This window comes from Sebastes umbrosus, chromosome 4 (assembly GCF_015220745.1).
Source record: "Sebastes umbrosus isolate fSebUmb1 chromosome 4, fSebUmb1.pri, whole genome shotgun sequence".
NCBI lineage: Eukaryota > Metazoa > Chordata > Actinopteri > Perciformes > Sebastidae > Sebastes > Sebastes umbrosus.
In genome coordinates, this window is record NC_051272.1 from 2,593,908 (window position 1) to 2,611,191 (window position 17,284).

The 17,284-nt window shown below is 40.4% G+C and overlaps 2 protein-coding genes across 7 annotated transcripts in view; both read left to right on the forward strand.

Annotated features, from left to right (window-relative positions):
• The window catches only part of LOC119487005 (transcriptional enhancer factor TEF-3-like), a 34,071-nt gene extending 26,356 nt beyond the window's left edge, over window positions 1-7,715 (forward strand). For all 4 annotated transcript variants that reach the window (XM_037767611.1, XM_037767612.1, XM_037767613.1 and 1 more), the window contains 3 exons: window positions 2,582-2,722; window positions 4,567-4,719; window positions 6,751-7,715. In XM_037767611.1, coding sequence (XP_037623539.1) covers window positions 2,582-2,722; window positions 4,567-4,719; window positions 6,751-6,864 — 408 coding nt within the window. In that variant the 3' untranslated portion in view covers window positions 6,865-7,715. The remainder of the gene's footprint in view (window positions 1-2,581; window positions 2,723-4,566; window positions 4,720-6,750) is intronic.
• Window positions 7,716-8,622: 907 nt separating this feature from the next.
• On the forward strand, window positions 8,623-16,970 carry LOC119487330 (MANSC domain-containing protein 4-like). 3 transcript variants are annotated; one of them, XM_037768116.1, is made up of 4 exons: window positions 8,623-8,723; window positions 12,933-13,093; window positions 14,516-14,650; window positions 15,772-16,970. In XM_037768116.1, exons 1-4 carry the CDS (start codon window positions 8,632-8,634, stop codon window positions 16,599-16,601), a joined length of 1,218 nt encoding a protein of 405 aa, XP_037624044.1. In that variant the 5' UTR covers window positions 8,623-8,631; the 3' UTR covers window positions 16,602-16,970. The 3 variants fall into 3 exon arrangements, with proteins under 3 accessions (XP_037624044.1, XP_037624045.1, XP_037624046.1); XM_037768117.1 differs by having other exon boundaries at window positions 8,637-8,723; window positions 12,715-13,093; XM_037768118.1 differs by lacking the exon at window positions 8,623-8,723 and adding an exon at window positions 10,307-10,327 and having other exon boundaries at window positions 12,715-13,093.
• Window positions 16,971-17,284: the final 314 nt, after the last annotated feature.

Below are 17,284 nucleotides of genomic sequence, written 5' to 3' on the forward strand. Positions count from 1 at the left end.
ATCTGAAAATACGATAACTTACGATACGATAACGGTAAGAGCCTGTTTGATGTAGCCACAGTGGGACGACCACGTGGTAGGTCATGACTTGGGGGTGTGCTGAGGCGCAGGTTGGCATGGTGACGGTGACAGGCGGCTGGCCCACCTCCAAAGCTATGGCGTTCTAGATTGAATTTCCAGCAAACCCCCCTTGTCGGCTGCTGGCTGCCCTGCCCCGCTCCCCGCCTTCCTCCTCGCCCTCGCAGCGCCCGTGGCCCTGTCCTAACGGATTGTCTCGCGCCTTTGAAGTGCCGAGGGAATCCGATTTGAGCCGGCTCTGCTAAATTGTTACACAGCCGGCCTGCCCACCGTGATCTAATCAGCCAATTGCATGCTGCTGATTGTAATTGGATGAATTCCCTCGCAGGCTGTTAGGGAAGCAGGGAATGGCGGTTTGGGGAGGGTCACTGGGCCCCAGGGATGAAGACAAATAGAGGAATTACACGAGCCAGGGATGAAGATGAACGGGGTGATGAAGAGATGAGAGGAGGCTGAGCGCTGTCTCAATGGCCCATTAGGAGACAAGAGCCCGACAGGGGAAAAGGTAAAACAGCCCGGCTGTCTGACGGAGGAGACGACACCTCAGTCTGATCCTAAATCTGATTATACTCGCCTCCATTCAAACTTGAACTAGTGGGAGGATCAGAGAGGTGAATTTGCATCCACATGAGGAAACTTGACTCTGCGCTGCCTTTAAATTCAACTTGTGAGGTCATATTTTTGACATACAGGAAGTTGAGTACACAAATGTCTGTGCATTTGATTAGTTTCAGTTGTTGCTAAGCAACTGACAACAAAATAGATGTTGCCTTGTTTCCTTTTCACAACAAGACTCGGTTAAAACCGAGTATATGTCTGAACTGTGTACGGTCAGTCTGTGAATCTGTGTCTAAATTGTTCTACAAATAGTCAGTGGTCATGTCTATAATGTGAAATCCAGCGGTAAATGTCCACCAGGTCTGGTGAGGACAATAGGAGACGCGCTGCTCCACTCAACTGGCCGTTCAAGCGGTGACGTACTCTATTGTTTAATGTACATGACTGGTCCCTGGTTTTCTGCTCGCTGTTTCAAACAGGAAACAACATGGGGGCCTGTTCGTAAACTTTCTGTTATTCCGTCTAAACAATCCACCAAAATCTACTTCTGAAAACATTTCAAGCGAGAAATAGACCGATTTATTTTAATAATAAATGACAATTCAATAAATGTTTATCTATGTATTTATTTATTGCATGTTATTGTAAAGCAATGTTCAAATCAAGCCTGATGTTTCCTTACACATAACAGACTGATCCCAGTCACTTCCACACAGTGAAGCATACAGCTGATTAATTAAACACTGGTATCGGATCGGTACTCAGTATCGACCGTTACCCACAGCTCAGGTATTGGCATCGATATCGGGACTGAAAAAGTCGGATCGATGCATCCCTAAAAAATGTAAAAAGTAACGTGGGCTCTTGTGAACGTGTGAGCTACCAGAAAAACGTCAGTTCTCATGAACGCAACACTTGACTCCACCATAGATGAAAGATCAACATCTTCTTCTGTAACTTCCACTAAACACATGCTTAGCGACCCCTCGGCGTCACTTTTCGCTCGCAGTAAATACGTGCTTAATATTTTGATATAAAATATAAACAATTGTTTAGGTTCGGGCAACAAAACCACTTAGATAGGTTTAGGAAAAAAACAACACGGTAGGGCATAAAATGACTGTTTTTACAGTGAAATGTGATTTGACGTGAGCAAGGGACACGAACAAACAGCTGATTGTGAAGTGAAAGTGAAATGTAACATACAGGGCATGAACAGAGGTCTCCTGGATGAAAGTCCTGTGTTTGTTGGACCCATCCACCTCCCCTTTAACTTGCCCTGTGTGTCTCTTTCGCTCTTTATAATTCGTCAACACAGCACTTTCCCAGAGCGTTTACTGTTGCCGTGCATGAGTTTACATTGTAGTTAATGGAAAGTCCGGTGCGTCTCCTATCGGAACCCAGACGGCCGCGACAAAGCGTTGGCATTTGACGACCTGGGTATGAGAATGGGCTGCTTGAATGCACCATGGATGAAAGATCAACATCTTCTTCTGTATTATCGTCTTACAACACACACACACAAAGAGACGCACAGCATCTTGGGAATCTTGAGGCTGGATTTGACGGCGCTATACTGGGTCAACAAGGATCCGGGCCAGTGGATGCCTCGTGGCTTTACAGAGAATCATCCTCAAGCTTTGTTGAGCTGTAGCACTCCTGGTGATGTGTCTTTGTGAGACTGACACACATGACACCTTGACGTCCACATCTGTGAGCAGAACCTGATATTTTGTTATAGATTATGGATCCAGTGTTGTGTATCCTTGAGGTTTTAGATGCTTAGTGTGGAGCAGGCTAGTTCGGTAGTGGAGCACGCACGTCTTCAGTTAAAGAAGGGCAGCAAATCCTCATACGTGCTCATACACCGCCACGCCAGAGTCAGACTGACAGGTGTGTGTCAGTATTAGCTGATGCTGACATGTTATCTGTTTCCTCCCTCCAGGCGGACCTCAGTGTAAACCCGCAGGATGACAGCAGCTTCTTCTATGGTGTTTCCAGTCAGTACGAGAGCTCTGAGAACATGATTATCACCTCATCCACTAAAGTCTGCTCCTTCGGCAAGCAGGTGGTAGAGAAAGTGGAGGTAAGGATACTGGGGGTGATCAAGAATATATTAACTTAAACTAGAGTATGCCGGTAGTCAGACACTTACCCTGCATTTATTATAAAACATTACTAATTTAAACATATTGTGTCACAAATAAAATATTCTTAGCTCTCCTTGATGATATTTTTTTAAAGCAATCCTGCATTTCAGTAGCAGAAACTTTGTAGAATGACTTTATCTGTTCATTGAAGGGCAACATTTTCATTGTTTGCTCACTATTTCACCCTGGATTTTGCTTTAAAAGAGCGACTCAACACTAGATTTTGGACGGAGGAAAAAGCTCTGTCGATTGAACCTAAAGCAGGCCCTTTTCAATTGGGCCAAATGCAGCCCATTTTAATGACCTTAATTCAGGCCTTTGATCATTTATGATATGAACAAAATATTTAAAAATAATAATAATAATTTCTTCCAATAAGAGAGTTTATTCCCGTTCATCAACGTTACCACTCTATTCACACTGTTGACGCTGTTACGGACTGTTGAAAGTAATCAATCATTGTGTTTGTGTTTAAATAATCTGCTAACATAACACCAAGTTCATGGGTGTTTACATTGTTTGATTATTAGAAGATCATCATTTTATTAGGCTACAATAGGCTACATTAGGCTGCAACAGATTAAAAAGGTGTATTGTTTTAAAAAAAAGTAATTGAATAGGCCAAGGATCAAAATCTCATATTACAAAGAGTCACTTCATACTATTTGTAACAAACAAACAAAAATAAATAAATATATATATATATATATATATATATATATATATATATATATATATATATATATATATATTTATTTATTTATTTATTTATACATGGACATTGTGCTTTATTTTGTTGTTGTCCTGAGTAGCATCTAAAATCTGTAAACAAAAGTAATTACTGTTTTGTTTAGATGATAATATTATCCTTAAAAGATTTTAAATTTCAAGGCATAACAGCTCTTGATACGAGAATTTATTTTTGGTTTCATGTCTCTGTTAATTAATCTAAATTAATGAACATAGAATATTTAATTCTTTTAATCAAACTGCTATTGTTATGGAGGGCACAGTGACCAGTCTCATTATAATGTGCCTATAAAAGCAGTAAACAGCATTTAAGTCAGTTTCAGGTTGTGTTTTGAACCCCGTCTTTATCGGCTTCACATTTTGCAAAAAAATCCAATATTTTGAAATAGTTCCCACAACTGTCAACAGTAAACTATATACTTGGCTACAATTCAAGAAGTTTGCATCACCGATTGCTCAACAGCCCGGGTGATAGTTCAACATTAAGAGGTCACGACCTCGTGAAAAACCACCATTATCACCCAGAGGAGTGAACAACTGCTGCTGGTGGAGATGGATTCCAGTCAAATTACCACTGATCTGTGGTCAGGAAACTGACGTGATTAACAAATCTCCCCAGCATGACTAACGGTTAATGCTTCCCGTTAACGAGACACACCAGCGGCCCGGCCCCCCCCCCCGCCCCCCCCACCTGCTGCTGATGGATTGTACAATATGAACACATCCCTAGGTAGAGGCCATCTGCCTCAGTAGACCACACCGTGATATTTAATGGCTTCATCATTTGATTACTGTTGTCACGAGAAATATGTTTATTGTCATATCTGGCATGCCTTGTGCTGCATTAGGTATATTATATTACAGCTTATCACATAGATGTTCACATCCAATTGAGTTTCAGTGGAATATGTGTCCCTATTGTTTTGCAATTTTATCCTTTTAATGTGTTTTTAATTCTCTTTTCACATGGTATATGTTGTCATATATTGGACTGTATGCTCTTATTGTGTATTATATCTGTTTTCCCTAGACGGAGTATGCACGTTTCGAGAATGGACGCTACGTGTTTCGAATCCATCGTTCCCCTTTATGTGAATATATGATCAACTTTATCCACAAGCTTAAACACCTGCCGGAGAAGTACATGATGAACAGCGTACTGGAGAACTTCACTATCCTACAGGTACCCACAGCAACCAGGGATATACTGTATACTATGTGTGTGTGTATAGAGATTGCTCTTCTGGTATTATACAAGATATTCAGGTATTCTGTGAAACGTATAGTTCGGAAAATATTCTCTTTCTTGCTGAGATTTAGACGAGTAGATCGATACCACTCTCTTACTTGAAAGTGGTATCAATCTTCTCGTCTAACTCTTGGTAAGAACACATTTCCCATAATGTCAAGCCTTAAGAACCATTTTAGAAACCTTAATTTGATATGCCAGTATTAAGGAAACTGAGACTTTATCCCATTCCCTGTTAGCAGACTGTATTAGCTCTGTTGCCGTAGCCCTGCTCCGAAAGTCCTTCTTGTGGTGTAAATGTAAAGAGGCATCAACAGCTGACTTAAAATGTGTTTGGATATGAGCCTGCAACGCATTCATGCATTGAAAAACACTCATTGTCCTTCATCATTCATGTCGTTCCATTCATACCATTCTGAGGCGATACAGCACACAGGGCCACATCGTGGACGTTCAATACGTGCACTTTCTTTCAATTTCAAAGTGCTTTATGCCGGCGTGCCGCTGTCATAAAGGGTGTGAAACAGGAGAAACTGTTTGGTCTCTAAATGAATATGCTGTGATATTTCCTTTGGGCTAACCTTGACAGACCATTAACAGCTGGTCGCAATGTTTCACTGCCTACGAACAGCATTTCTTCTTTTTTTTTTATGGCTTCTTGCAGAGTTGAAACATTTTGTGTCCACTCCACTGTAAGTTGAACTTTTGTGAATGAGCCGGTGTGCTCCTCAGAGAGCGGACACAGAGAGGGAAGTGAATAGACTAGAGCGTATCACCATAGTAACAAAGTGGTCCTCAACACCAGGGTTCAAAGACATCGGTGTCCCTTCCATTGCCGGCTGCATTCCTACCGGCCAGGGCACAATGACCATATTGAGCCCACACTGACGACTACATGGCAGCATGTCATTATGTTTCTCAATGGGCTGATTTAGCTCATATTAACCATGAACAGCTCCTAAACACATGTGCACACACACACACACGTATGCACACACACACACGCATGCACATACATAAAGACAACAGATGGGTGCACTCAACAGATTTTCACTTTGCAAGGCTGAGCACAAATCAATACACCTCATGTAAGTGTGTTCAATGCAACGCATAATGAATTGATGAAGTTCTGTGCTTGTTTTAAGCCCGTTGCGTCGCCACACTCAAACTTCCGGCTGCGTTTGAAGATACAAATTAGTTTTGCACATAAAATAATACGATTCTCCGGCCAATCTCACGTTCCATGATGTTCCAGAATGATCATACAGTTATGGATCATGCTACACAAGGTGACTAGTAGTAGTAGTAGCTGAATTATGTTTGAGAACAAAGAAACTGAACCATATGCTGCTGCCGTTAGATTCGAATGATATTAACATACTATTTTTGCTTGATTACTATTGTTTGTTTTTTACATTTGAATACAATTTAATGGCATGTATGAACATACTTCGTAGTAACAATGCTTTGCATTGGAAAGTCATGGTTCTACCAAAACCATCATCACAGTGGTTATATTCTCTAGTGTAGTCCTGTGAAACCCTTTTTAACTAACTAAATGAAATCACTTTGATTTAAACCAACAGGATTTTACTACTGAGATAGATATTGGTCGATTTTTGTAGGACATAAACGGACGGATTTCCACTTCCTCTTGTAAATTCTGTCCATTTCCACCATAAATAACAATCAAAATGTGTGTCTGGAGGGAGAAACTGAACCCTGGTGCATCACTAAGGACATTTTTGGGCTTTTTAATTTCTAATGTTTTGATGATTTTGGCCATGTTAACGGAGTGGTATGATAGTTTATATATTGTCGTCCAAGGACTGCAAACTTCTCTGCAAACTAGAACAACTTGAATACATTTGACTAGTAAAAGCATGTGTAACCAAGGTTACCAAGGTGTTTTTTATCCCCACAGTTTGACTGAGCAGGACCTTTTTGTGTCTTCTCTGTCCACAGGTGGTGACTAACAGGGACACACTGGAAACCCTCCTGTGCATAGCCTACGTCTTCGAGGTGTCCACCAGTGAGCACGGCGCACAGCATCACATTTACAGGCTAGTCAAAGACTGACACAGTTGGAACTTCTACCTGCTCTAGACCCCATTGTAGCACCTCAGTGAGCAACAACACTTAACAACGGATTACTTCCTCCGTGAGCTTAAAAAGCTGAAACCATTCAACTGGGTCAGAAGCCCAGAGAGGCTTTGTTTGTCCGTAATGCCCAGGGACACTCTTACTGCTGAGGAAGAGCTGGATTTGGGATTGTGGAAACTGGAACGGGCTTTGTGTGTGAAAAGTGGTGAGGAAAAAAAAACCCAGAAGAGGACCATGATACGCCGTGGTCTCTATACCAAAGGAGCCAAACCTAGCCAACAAGACCTGCATGAGAACGTTGTCATTGGTGGTGTTTTTCATCTCATTTTACTAGTGCTTGTTTTTGATTTAGATTCTTTTACACACATGCATGTGCAGGGGATGTTTGATGCGGAGGAGTCTGGCTGCCTCAGGGTGCCACCTAGTGACTTAAATATAAATATCAATGGGGGTTGGGGGGGGGGGGGATAAGAAAAGTAGGCTGAAAATCCCTCCTTTGCACATCCATGAAATATCACTGTTTTTTCTTTGGTGCCAATCGTTTGTGTTATTTGAGTAATTATGTACAGTCCATCTCCTCTAAACAGAAGATAAAGAGGCTAAAAATGATTTAAGAGAGCTATTGTATTCACATTGTTTGATGTTTAATGTTAAATGTTTCTTGTATTGTCTTACTGTTTTTGATTGAAAATGATCTGACGACAACAAAAAAGGCACATAATAACACTGCTAACTTGAACCAGATTTTAGATCTGTAAGCTGATTACAGACTGTAACTGTAACTTGCCCTGAAGTGTCAGATGAAAATACAAGTGTTTCTTACATAACTCTGAGTTTCTTCTTTTTGCATTCTGACTGGAATATGTTGCGTCCTCGTAACGGTATATAAACATCATGTGCAGGGTTTTGTCCTCAAATTGGATCATGTTAGCTTAAAGGGACTATTTGTAACTTTCAGAAATGCTTGTTAACAGCGACACCTGTGGCCGTGAAATCAACGAAAGTCAGCGTCGAGCTCGCGCTTTCTCGCTCTAAATAGACATGAACGAGCGTCGCTCAAAACAGTGAGGCGACACACGTCAGCTAAAACCACAATATCACTCTATATTTCAGCTGCTTGGCAGTAATGTTAGCTGACCAGACGAAGGTCTCTCCATGAATCACTGCTGATACTGTGTTTGCTTCGGGGCTCTGCAGCAAGAAACTCGTCTCCCTCCGCCCGCAACCGGAGAGCAGGGAGACACCGGCACCCGGTCGGTAACGAGACAGTAACGTTTCTCTCTGCAGAGCTCAGTCACTTCACAAGACATGGAAAACCTCTGTTGGTCTGGAGGAGCTGCAGAATTTATTTCTGCACAACATCCACTGTACATTCACTAGATATTCTCAGAGCTAAACTAACTCTTCTGCAGTGTGTAGTGAGCGCGTGTTCATGTCTAGAGGTGGAGTGAGTACGCGAGAACGCGCGCGCTGTCTGAGTGAAGGCGGGCAGGCAGAGGAGGAGAGTACAGCGGCCACATGTGAGCGCGCATGTGTCCCGACCCGGTACATTTATACGCTTAAAAAGTTACAAACAGTCCCTTTAATATCATACTAATTTTAAGCAGGTTTTGTTCAGTATGTTGTGCTTTACAGAGGTAACAAAAGTACATATATTTAAAGATTTCATTATCCTAAATCTGCTTGATTTTGAGTGTGCTGTTGATGAGCACTCGTTGTCCCACAATGCAATGCACACAGGAAATGGAGGAGATGCTTGCAGCTGCAAAACATTTCAAACTAATTGCAGATGGAGGCGCTCCAGCTCCAGGGAGACATCATCAGAAAACAGCAAGGTAAGTAGCTAGAGCTGCTAATTGTGAAACTAAACAATGTCAACAAATTGAAAAAATGTCTGTTGCAAGTTCCCAGAGCCGAACGTGACATCTTTAGATTGCTTGTTTTGTCTGAACAGTACAAAACCTAAATGTATATCATTCCGTTTACAGTGATAACAAACAAAAGAGTGATTGTTTTTTTGGGTTAGGATTGTTCATTCAGCTTTCTCTTTGTGAAGTTTACTAGGCAGTGTCGTTTGATTGACATCCATGTTTGCACATTTTGTATTATTTTAAAGTCAGTAAAAAAGTACATTGATATCTGCAAAAATATTAGAGTAAGTATAGTTCATATTGTAAACTATTAGTGTGTAGTATGGAGTTGGGACCTAGCAGCTATGTTGTTTAATGGAAGACACCACTGCCATCTGGCGGTGTTGAGACATCATTACTATTTTCCTGTCACATTAACTTTTAGACTGCAGGTTGATATTCAGGCTGGTTTATTTGAGTTACAGCACAGCGTCATTGCCTGGAGGCCTCTACCTGTAAATGCCATTATAATCCCATATAATAACCTATGTATAATCCACCAGTGTTTGTTCCAAAACCAAAGAGTTTGGTTTAAAGTTTCCACCTCAATCCAACTGGGGAACAGGCTGGATACTCTAAATCACTATACCCGGATCAGTCTTGTTTTATCTGTACAGCTACTTTATATACCGTAAAGACTTATTAGCATCTTGTTTAATCTTTTTGTTTATAAAAAAAAGTAAAAATCCATTTTGAAGATGTTAACCCAGGGGTCAGCAACCTGCGGCTCCAGAGCCTCATGCGGATCTTTAGCCCCTCTCCAGTGGCTCCCTGTGGATTTTTTAAAAACAAATTAATGGAAATGAATAACAGGTTTTTTTTTTTTTTTTTACCTTTTTAATTAATAATTGTTGTAGGTGATTCTTACATTCTCCAGTTGTAAAAATCAAATATCTTTTTTTTTTATCATTTCAGTCAACCAAAATGTGTGTTATCTACGGCCTGGTGCCTTATCCTATAATTATTGCCGAACCTCAAGAGCTCAATAGGCTAGTTATGGATTCTAAATCCCAAAAAAGGAAAGTCTCGGAGGAAAATAGAGAATTTAATAGTTCAGATTTCCAGAACAAGCACACTGGATTTGCTGGAAAGCCAGCAGCAGCAGTTTCCAGCCAAATGTCCTGAGATGTTTCTTCAATGCCCTGCCTCTATATTGCACCTGTGCCCTCACTGCATTACACTTAATAGTCTGTGTTACCTTCGTCACAATGCTCTAATGTTTTGTGGCTCCAGACAGATTTTTTTTTTTTTTTTTTTGGCCTAAAATGGCTCTTTTGATAGTAAAGGTTGCGACCCCTGTGTTAACCTATAATAATAATATATATTTGTGTCAGCTAAGGCTGATTACATGGAATCGTATCCTCTCCGTTTGAACATGATGGATTTATATTTCAACCCATTTCTACAGAATAGTTTCTCGTTAAACCACCTGCTGCCTCTCCACAAGCTCTTTATCCAAAAGGGTGCTTCCAACTCCCAGGTGTAAACTGAGAACGTGGCACCGTGATGGAGAGACAAGCTCACAAAAGGTGAGAGAAACATGCCTAACAGGTGTGTAGCAAATCCAAAACCAGGGAGATAAAAGGCTTATTCTGATAATCCCGATCGAAAGAAATGCAGGCAAACTGCTCCAATTATAGCAAATCCACTCTCAGATGTCTGACCTCGCTGAAAACAGACGCCTTGTTTTTTTCATTGAGAGATTTAGTTGTTTTTTTAAGCCTAACTTCCTGTTGAAGCAAGATTTAATTTACAGTATGTGGTGTAGTAATACCTGCACTGTGGAGATGCATCAAAACCCAACAGGATTATTCACAGGCTTAAATAATGATCGACTTCAACTTTGTCCCTCACGTCTACAGAAGGTCAACCGTCTATAGACATACACAGGGGTGGACAAAATAACAGGAACACCTTCTTCTTGTATTCCAATTTAACAACACCACAAACTACAGCTTTGAAAACGCCACAAAGACGAGTCAAATACAGGATAAGCTTTACAAAGATTGAGACTGAAAGTTAATTTTTGATGTTTTCAAGGTCAGAAATGAACTTTCAAAATCAGTTTCTAAACCAACATGGACAAAAAGTCCTTAAAGTGGTCAGAAAATTTTAAAATGTTCATGCTCCATCTGCTGAGGAAGACTTGTGTGATATGATCACGAAGATTATATTAGTTGCAGTGATGTTTGAGAGATATTTGATTATATTATAGTAAGGGGTTTTCTGTTATTATATTCCTACACTTATGAATATGACTGACTTGTATGAGTACACTAGCTTTGCAGATTTGTTGTGCTGTTTGTTACAGTAATCTTTTCAGTTATATTTATTATTATAAATTCTAAAATATAGAGGCTACAACTATACTATATGCTATTTTGATTATTGATTAATCATTCATTGATTACTTGTTTGGTCTATAAAATGTCAGAAAATGGTGAAAGATGTCAATCAGTGTTTCCCCAAAGTCCAAGATGACGTCTTCAAATGTCTTGTTGTGTCTACAACTCAAAGATATTCAGTTTACCGTCACAGAGGAGGAAAGAAACCAGGAAATATTCACATTTAAGAAGCTGGAATCAGACAAGTTTTGACTTTTTTTTCTTAAAAATAAATAAATACTCAAACTGATTAGAAACACACACCCATACAACATGATCATTATTCAGTGAAATATTTGTTCAACTTTTTATTGCATGAAATGTATTTATTATCGTTATGTTACTATGGCAACACCCAAAGACAATGGTGAAAATGATTTCAGCTGAAATCAGCCCTCTGTTTCCTTTGGCCCATTTTACCTGAACATTGTGTCACAGCTTGAGAGGGAACCTGCTGATAAACTCTCATAACTCCAAAACAATTATACTTTTTCAAATTCTTTTAACAAATAAATATTTAAGAGACCCATGACAATTTATAAAAAATATCATTAGATCTCATGCGTAGCTTATTTAATGGGACTGTTTGTAACTTTTTACACGTATAAATCTACCGGGTCGGTGTCCCATGCGCGCTCGCGTGTGGCTACGCTGTTCAGACTCAGACTCCAACACAAACTACACGGAAGCACCAAAACCGCAAAGTTCTATCTAGTGAAACCCGTCTGTTAAACAGTGTCAACTCTTCCTGCTCCAGCCCCCAGACCATGGCCAGAAGACGCGGGGGAGACCGTAGCTTTGGTCTCCAGGGTCGGAGTCTCTGCGGTACTCTGCTCCTCTGCCTGCCTCATTCACACACTGCGCTCGTTCTCTCTCTCTTTCGCTCCACTCTCACGTGCATGCTGCACACTCCACACTGCAGAAGAGTTAGTTTAGCTCTGAGAATATCTAGTGAATGTACAGTGGACATTTGTGCAGAAATAACTGCTGCAGCTCCTCCAGACCAACAGAGGTTTACCGTGTCTTGTGAAGTGACGGGGCTCCGCAGAGAGAAACGTTATCGTCTCCGACCAAAACTCCGGTGTCTCCCCTGTTCCCTCCGGCCGCGGTCTGGAGGCTGAGGCAGGAAAAGCCAACACTAGGATCAGCATTGATTCATGGAGAGACCTTCGTCTGGTCAGCTAACATTACTGCCAAGCAGCTGAAATATAGAGTGATATTGTGCTTTTAGCTGACGTGTGTCGCCTCACTGTTTTGACTGATGCTCGTTCATGTCTATGTAGAGCGAGCACAAGCGCGAGCACGATGCTGACTTTCGTTGACTTAACGGCCACAGGTGTCGCTGTTAACAAGCATTTCTGATTCTTACAAATAGCCCCTTTAATAATTGACAATTAATTGATTTATTCATTGCAGCTCTTCTAAAATACTGGGTGCCATTCTGTCAGAAAGGTAGCCTGTTTTAATGCTAAATGGTTGGCCTTCTCCTCCTCCTCCTCCTCCTCCTCCTCCTCCTCCCCTTCCTCCTCCAGGTGGGTGTCTGTGACTCACCTGGAGAGTAAAACCAGCCCACTGGCTCCAATTGCAGCCTGTCAGCTCAGAGTGATCAGCTCCACAGACGACATGTCTGCTCTTCGTCCTCGTTGTAATAATAATAGTTCCACCTGGTCTGATGGTCTCCATTACGCGCCATGAATGTCTCATGGAGTTTGCTGACGGTTTTGAGTTTGGTGCTTCACACCGAGTCCAGGTGCTCACCGACCTCCTACTACAAGAACTGCTGGATCCGACGCTTCCCGGGCATTTACATCGACCTGGAGGAGTCTCAGAGGAGAGGAGCTCAGCTGCTGCAACACTACCAGGAGGAGACAGCTCTGAAATGCAGCAGGACCTGCTGCCTCACCAGGAACTGTGAGTTCACCAAGACGCACACATATTAAACCATAGTGGCATTCTTTGACTTTTCCTTTGTAAGGCAAGGCAGAGAAAACTCCTGAAAGTACACTGTTCAGAATGTCCCAGTAAAATAACAGTAAAGAACTGGCAGCAGGGTTGCCTTTATGTTACTGTCAAATTAACATTATTATACTGTCGCTGAAATTTACAGCTTTGTACTGTCAATGAAAAATACAGTTTATTAATTTCACAGTATTTTAAAGTTAATTTACTGTTTAAAGATACATTATATAGCTGTTTTTTTTACCTTTCTTTGACATTATCTTACTGATTTGTTTTAATGCACTATTTAGGTTGTATTTTTTACATACATTTTAATAAACATTATTTGTTGCCTAGATGAATAGACTTAGCAGGTTACAGACATAGGAATAGTCACACTAAATACAATTAAAGGCACTTGTTAGGAAAAAGGCTATAATAGACTTGTTGACACTTGTGTCAAAATGTGTGTCTCTAGCTGGCTACAAGCACAGAATGCAAACCAGAACAACATGTGAGTGAAGAACATTAAAGCAGGTCCCAGAATTAAAACAATACTGCATGAAACTGTTACTGATGATCCTTTAGACAGTTGATCAGCAGTAAAGTGATGCTTTTTAAGAATGCATTATAGTTCAGTTAAACGGCCTATGAGCGTAATTTAACAGGTTTTCGTTTATATTAACAGTAAAGCACTGTTTTTAGCAATAACAGGTTAATACTGTTGAAATCCTGCTGTAAATTAACAGAGATTGTTTACAGTGTGTCTTCTTTCAGACTAGTAGTGAGAAAACATTCAAAATACACATTTAGGTGTTTATTTTACTACACTTTATCTATTTGCTTCTGTAGGTTGCATTAGATAATGTCTCATTTGCATATTTAAACAAAACATTTCAGATAACTTGTAATACAACACATATGTATTTACCCTATTCATCTGTAGGGTCTTGCAAATATGAAACCATGTAGTGGCATTCTTTGACTTTTCCTTTGTATGGCAATGCAGGGCAGCTTTATTTGTAGATCACAAATTTCAGCAACAGGGAGATTCAAAGTGCTTTAAATAAACATTCAAGAACATTGCGACAAAGTGCAAAAGAACATTAAGACATAATTAAAACAGTTATAAAAACATTAAATATTAGAAAATAAAAAGAAGCTAAAAAAGCTAGGATAGAAGCTAAAATAGAATATAACACACAAGAGTAAAAGCTCTAGTACAGTATATAAGATCATTATCTGGTTTAATAAAAGGCAGCAGCAGCAAACAGGACAGTTTGAAGCTTTGATTTAAAAGAACTCAGAGTTGGAGGTCCTGCAGGTTTCTGCGAGCTTGTTCCAAATATTTGGTGCATGTAAACTGATTTTCTCATCTGTGTTTTCCTCTCCCAGTTTCCTGTAATCTGGCCATATTTCACTATGACACCAGTCATGAACACGTGAACTGCTTCCACCTTCACTGCCCGACTCTGGAGAGCTGCATCCTCAGCCACAGAGGCAACGTTGTTCTCTACAACATCACAAAGGGTGAGTTGAGTAATACTGCAAATCCCTCTAATTCACAGTGATGTTATGAGGTTCTACTTTCACTCTCCCTGTATGCAGCAGCAGGGCAATACATGTTATACAGCTTCACTACAAGAGACATATACTAATGCTGCATTACTACAACTAGACCTAGGAGGTATGGAAAATAAGTAAAAAACAGTACATTCACTGGAGCACTTCAGTGGTGTTTTGAGGTGTTTTTCTTCACATGTTCTGCCACTTTCTTACAACAATAAAATACTTGAACACTAAAGCATTAGTAATAATAATATAATCGTAATAATATATAATATTACAGCACTCATAGGTAAAGGATCTGAATACTTGTTCCAACAACAACTACTACTATAAATAATAATAATAATAATAATAATAATAATAATAATAATGTAAAATGTAATTTAATTAAATAATCTAATTTCCTTTAGAAAAGTAGTTCATGATTAAAATGTTCGACACTTTTGTAAAGATCCAGTAATATGATCAACTTCACGAAGATTATATTTGTTGTAGTGATGTTTTTAGAGATATTTGATTATATTATAGCCTACTGTAAGGTGTTTCTGTTATTATGATATTCCTACACATGAATATGACTGACTGTATGAGAACACTAGTTTTGCAGATTTGTTGTGCTGTTTGTTACAGTAATCATTTTAATTGTTTTCATTATTATGAATTCTAAAATATAGGGCTAGAACTAACGATTATGTTCATTGTTGATTAATCTGTTGATTATTTTCTCGATTAATCGATTAGTTGTTTGGTCTATAAAATGTCAGAAAATGGTAAAAAATAATGTCAATCAGTGTTTCCTTAAAGCTCAAGATGACGTCCTCAAATGTCTCATTTTGCCACAACTCAAAGATATTCAGTTTATCGTCATAGAGGAGGAAAGAAACCAGAAAATATTCACATTTAAGAAGCTGGAATCAGAGAATTTTGACAGTAAAAAATACTCAAACTTCAAAATTGGCGATTACTTTTAATAGTTGACAACTAACTGATTAATCGTTGCAGCTCTAAAGCCAGTATGTTTATATACGTCAGCAAAAAAAGACAGGAGCGTCATGACTCCAGGATGTCTCCGTCTCTTATAGGTGTGGATCCTGACCTGTTAGTGTTTGGAAAGTACTTCACCTCCAACGTACGCCTGTTACCCCACCACTACAGTCGGGGCAACGCCTCGGAGCCGCTGCCCCCCGACAAACGCCAGTTCATCCATCCACCTCCGCCCGCTGCACTGCCTCTGACTGCAGCACCCACAGTTAAACCCCCCACCACAGTAAGCACAGTGCTCACCACGACTACTGCCACTACCACCTCCACTACCACCACTACGCTGCAGAGCACCAGTCAGCCTTCAACAGTTCCCACAACTCCAGCTCCGTTATCTTCCACTCCAGAGAACCATGCACAAACCACCTCCACCACTTCTCTTGCACCCAGCTTTACTACGCCTCCTCCATCCAGCACAGCAACCACCCTCAGCCCTCACAATCCCAACACCTTTTCTACCACAACTACACAACCCTCCACATCCTCTCCCCATCACCACACCACCAGCATCTCTCAGCTGGCCACCAGCCCTCCCACTCCCACAGTGGAGAGCAGCAAGCAACACCCCAATGAGACCAAGGGCAGCCTGGAGAGGAACCACACTGCAGGCAGTGAGGAAGAAGACCCGGGCGTCAGCGGAGCGGAGGACACCTTTGGGGGTTTGGGACCCGGGTGGCATGTAGCCGCTCACACCTTGCTGGTTGCGGTGGCCGTCTGTGTCACGGTGCTGCTGAGCTGCTGCTGCTCCGTCCTGCTGGTGGTGAGCTGGAGGGGTCAGAGGAAGAGGATGGGACGCTACCGGACATCGTGGAGAGGGAAACGAGGCTCCATGCGTCTTATAAAGTACGTGCTGGTCAGAGAAAACTCCTGAACGTACTGAAAGTAAGGACAAGAGAAACAAGATGGACTTTTCTCTTTTTGTTTACAGTAAAGTTTTAAATGAAAGAATCCAGGGTGAAGAGACATTTCATATATTTTTGTAAAATCATTTTCACATACTGGATTACTTTAATAGCACGGACATTGCTTTATTTTAAGCATGATGAAAATGTCAACTGATGAAGTTGCAATTCTGTACATTTAAGGTGAGACCCTACAGGCAGGTTTTGGGCTAGTAGTGAGAAAACATCAAAAATACACATTTAGGTGTTTATTTTACTACTTTATCTATTTGCTTCTGTAGGTTTCTCCTAAATTCACCAAATTGAGCATTACACATTTGCATATTTAAACATAACATTTCAGAAAACTTTTAATACAACAAATATTTATTTACCCTATTCATCTGTAGGGCAAAATGTATGGAATTTTAGGATCCTTGACTTTAAAGGGCCGCTTTCTCAAAATTAGTTTTGTCTCAGAATCTGAGCCAGAAATCTCCACTTCAGTAACACTTACAGCCACCAAACTCTCCAGTTTCATTTCTATCTATATTCTGAAGGTTTTTACAGAGGGATGTTTTCTTATATCATTCATAACCTGATTTATAGAACATTTTATTCCTAAAAACATGGCAAAAATAGATTTTTTTGGATGGCTGTTGACAGTATTTTC

Coding starts and splice junctions, on each gene's coding strand:
- LOC119487330 (XM_037768116.1), top strand. CDS start 8,632: ATGGAGGAGATGCTTGCAGCTGCAAAACATTTCAAACTAATTGCAGAT. Junction 8,724..12,932: donor CATCATCAGAAAACAGCAAG/GTAAGTAGCTAG, acceptor CACCGAGTCCAG/GTGCTCACCGACCTCCTACT. Junction 14,651..15,771: donor TCTCTACAACATCACAAAGG/GTGAGTTGAGTA, acceptor CGTCTCTTATAG/GTGTGGATCCTGACCTGTTA.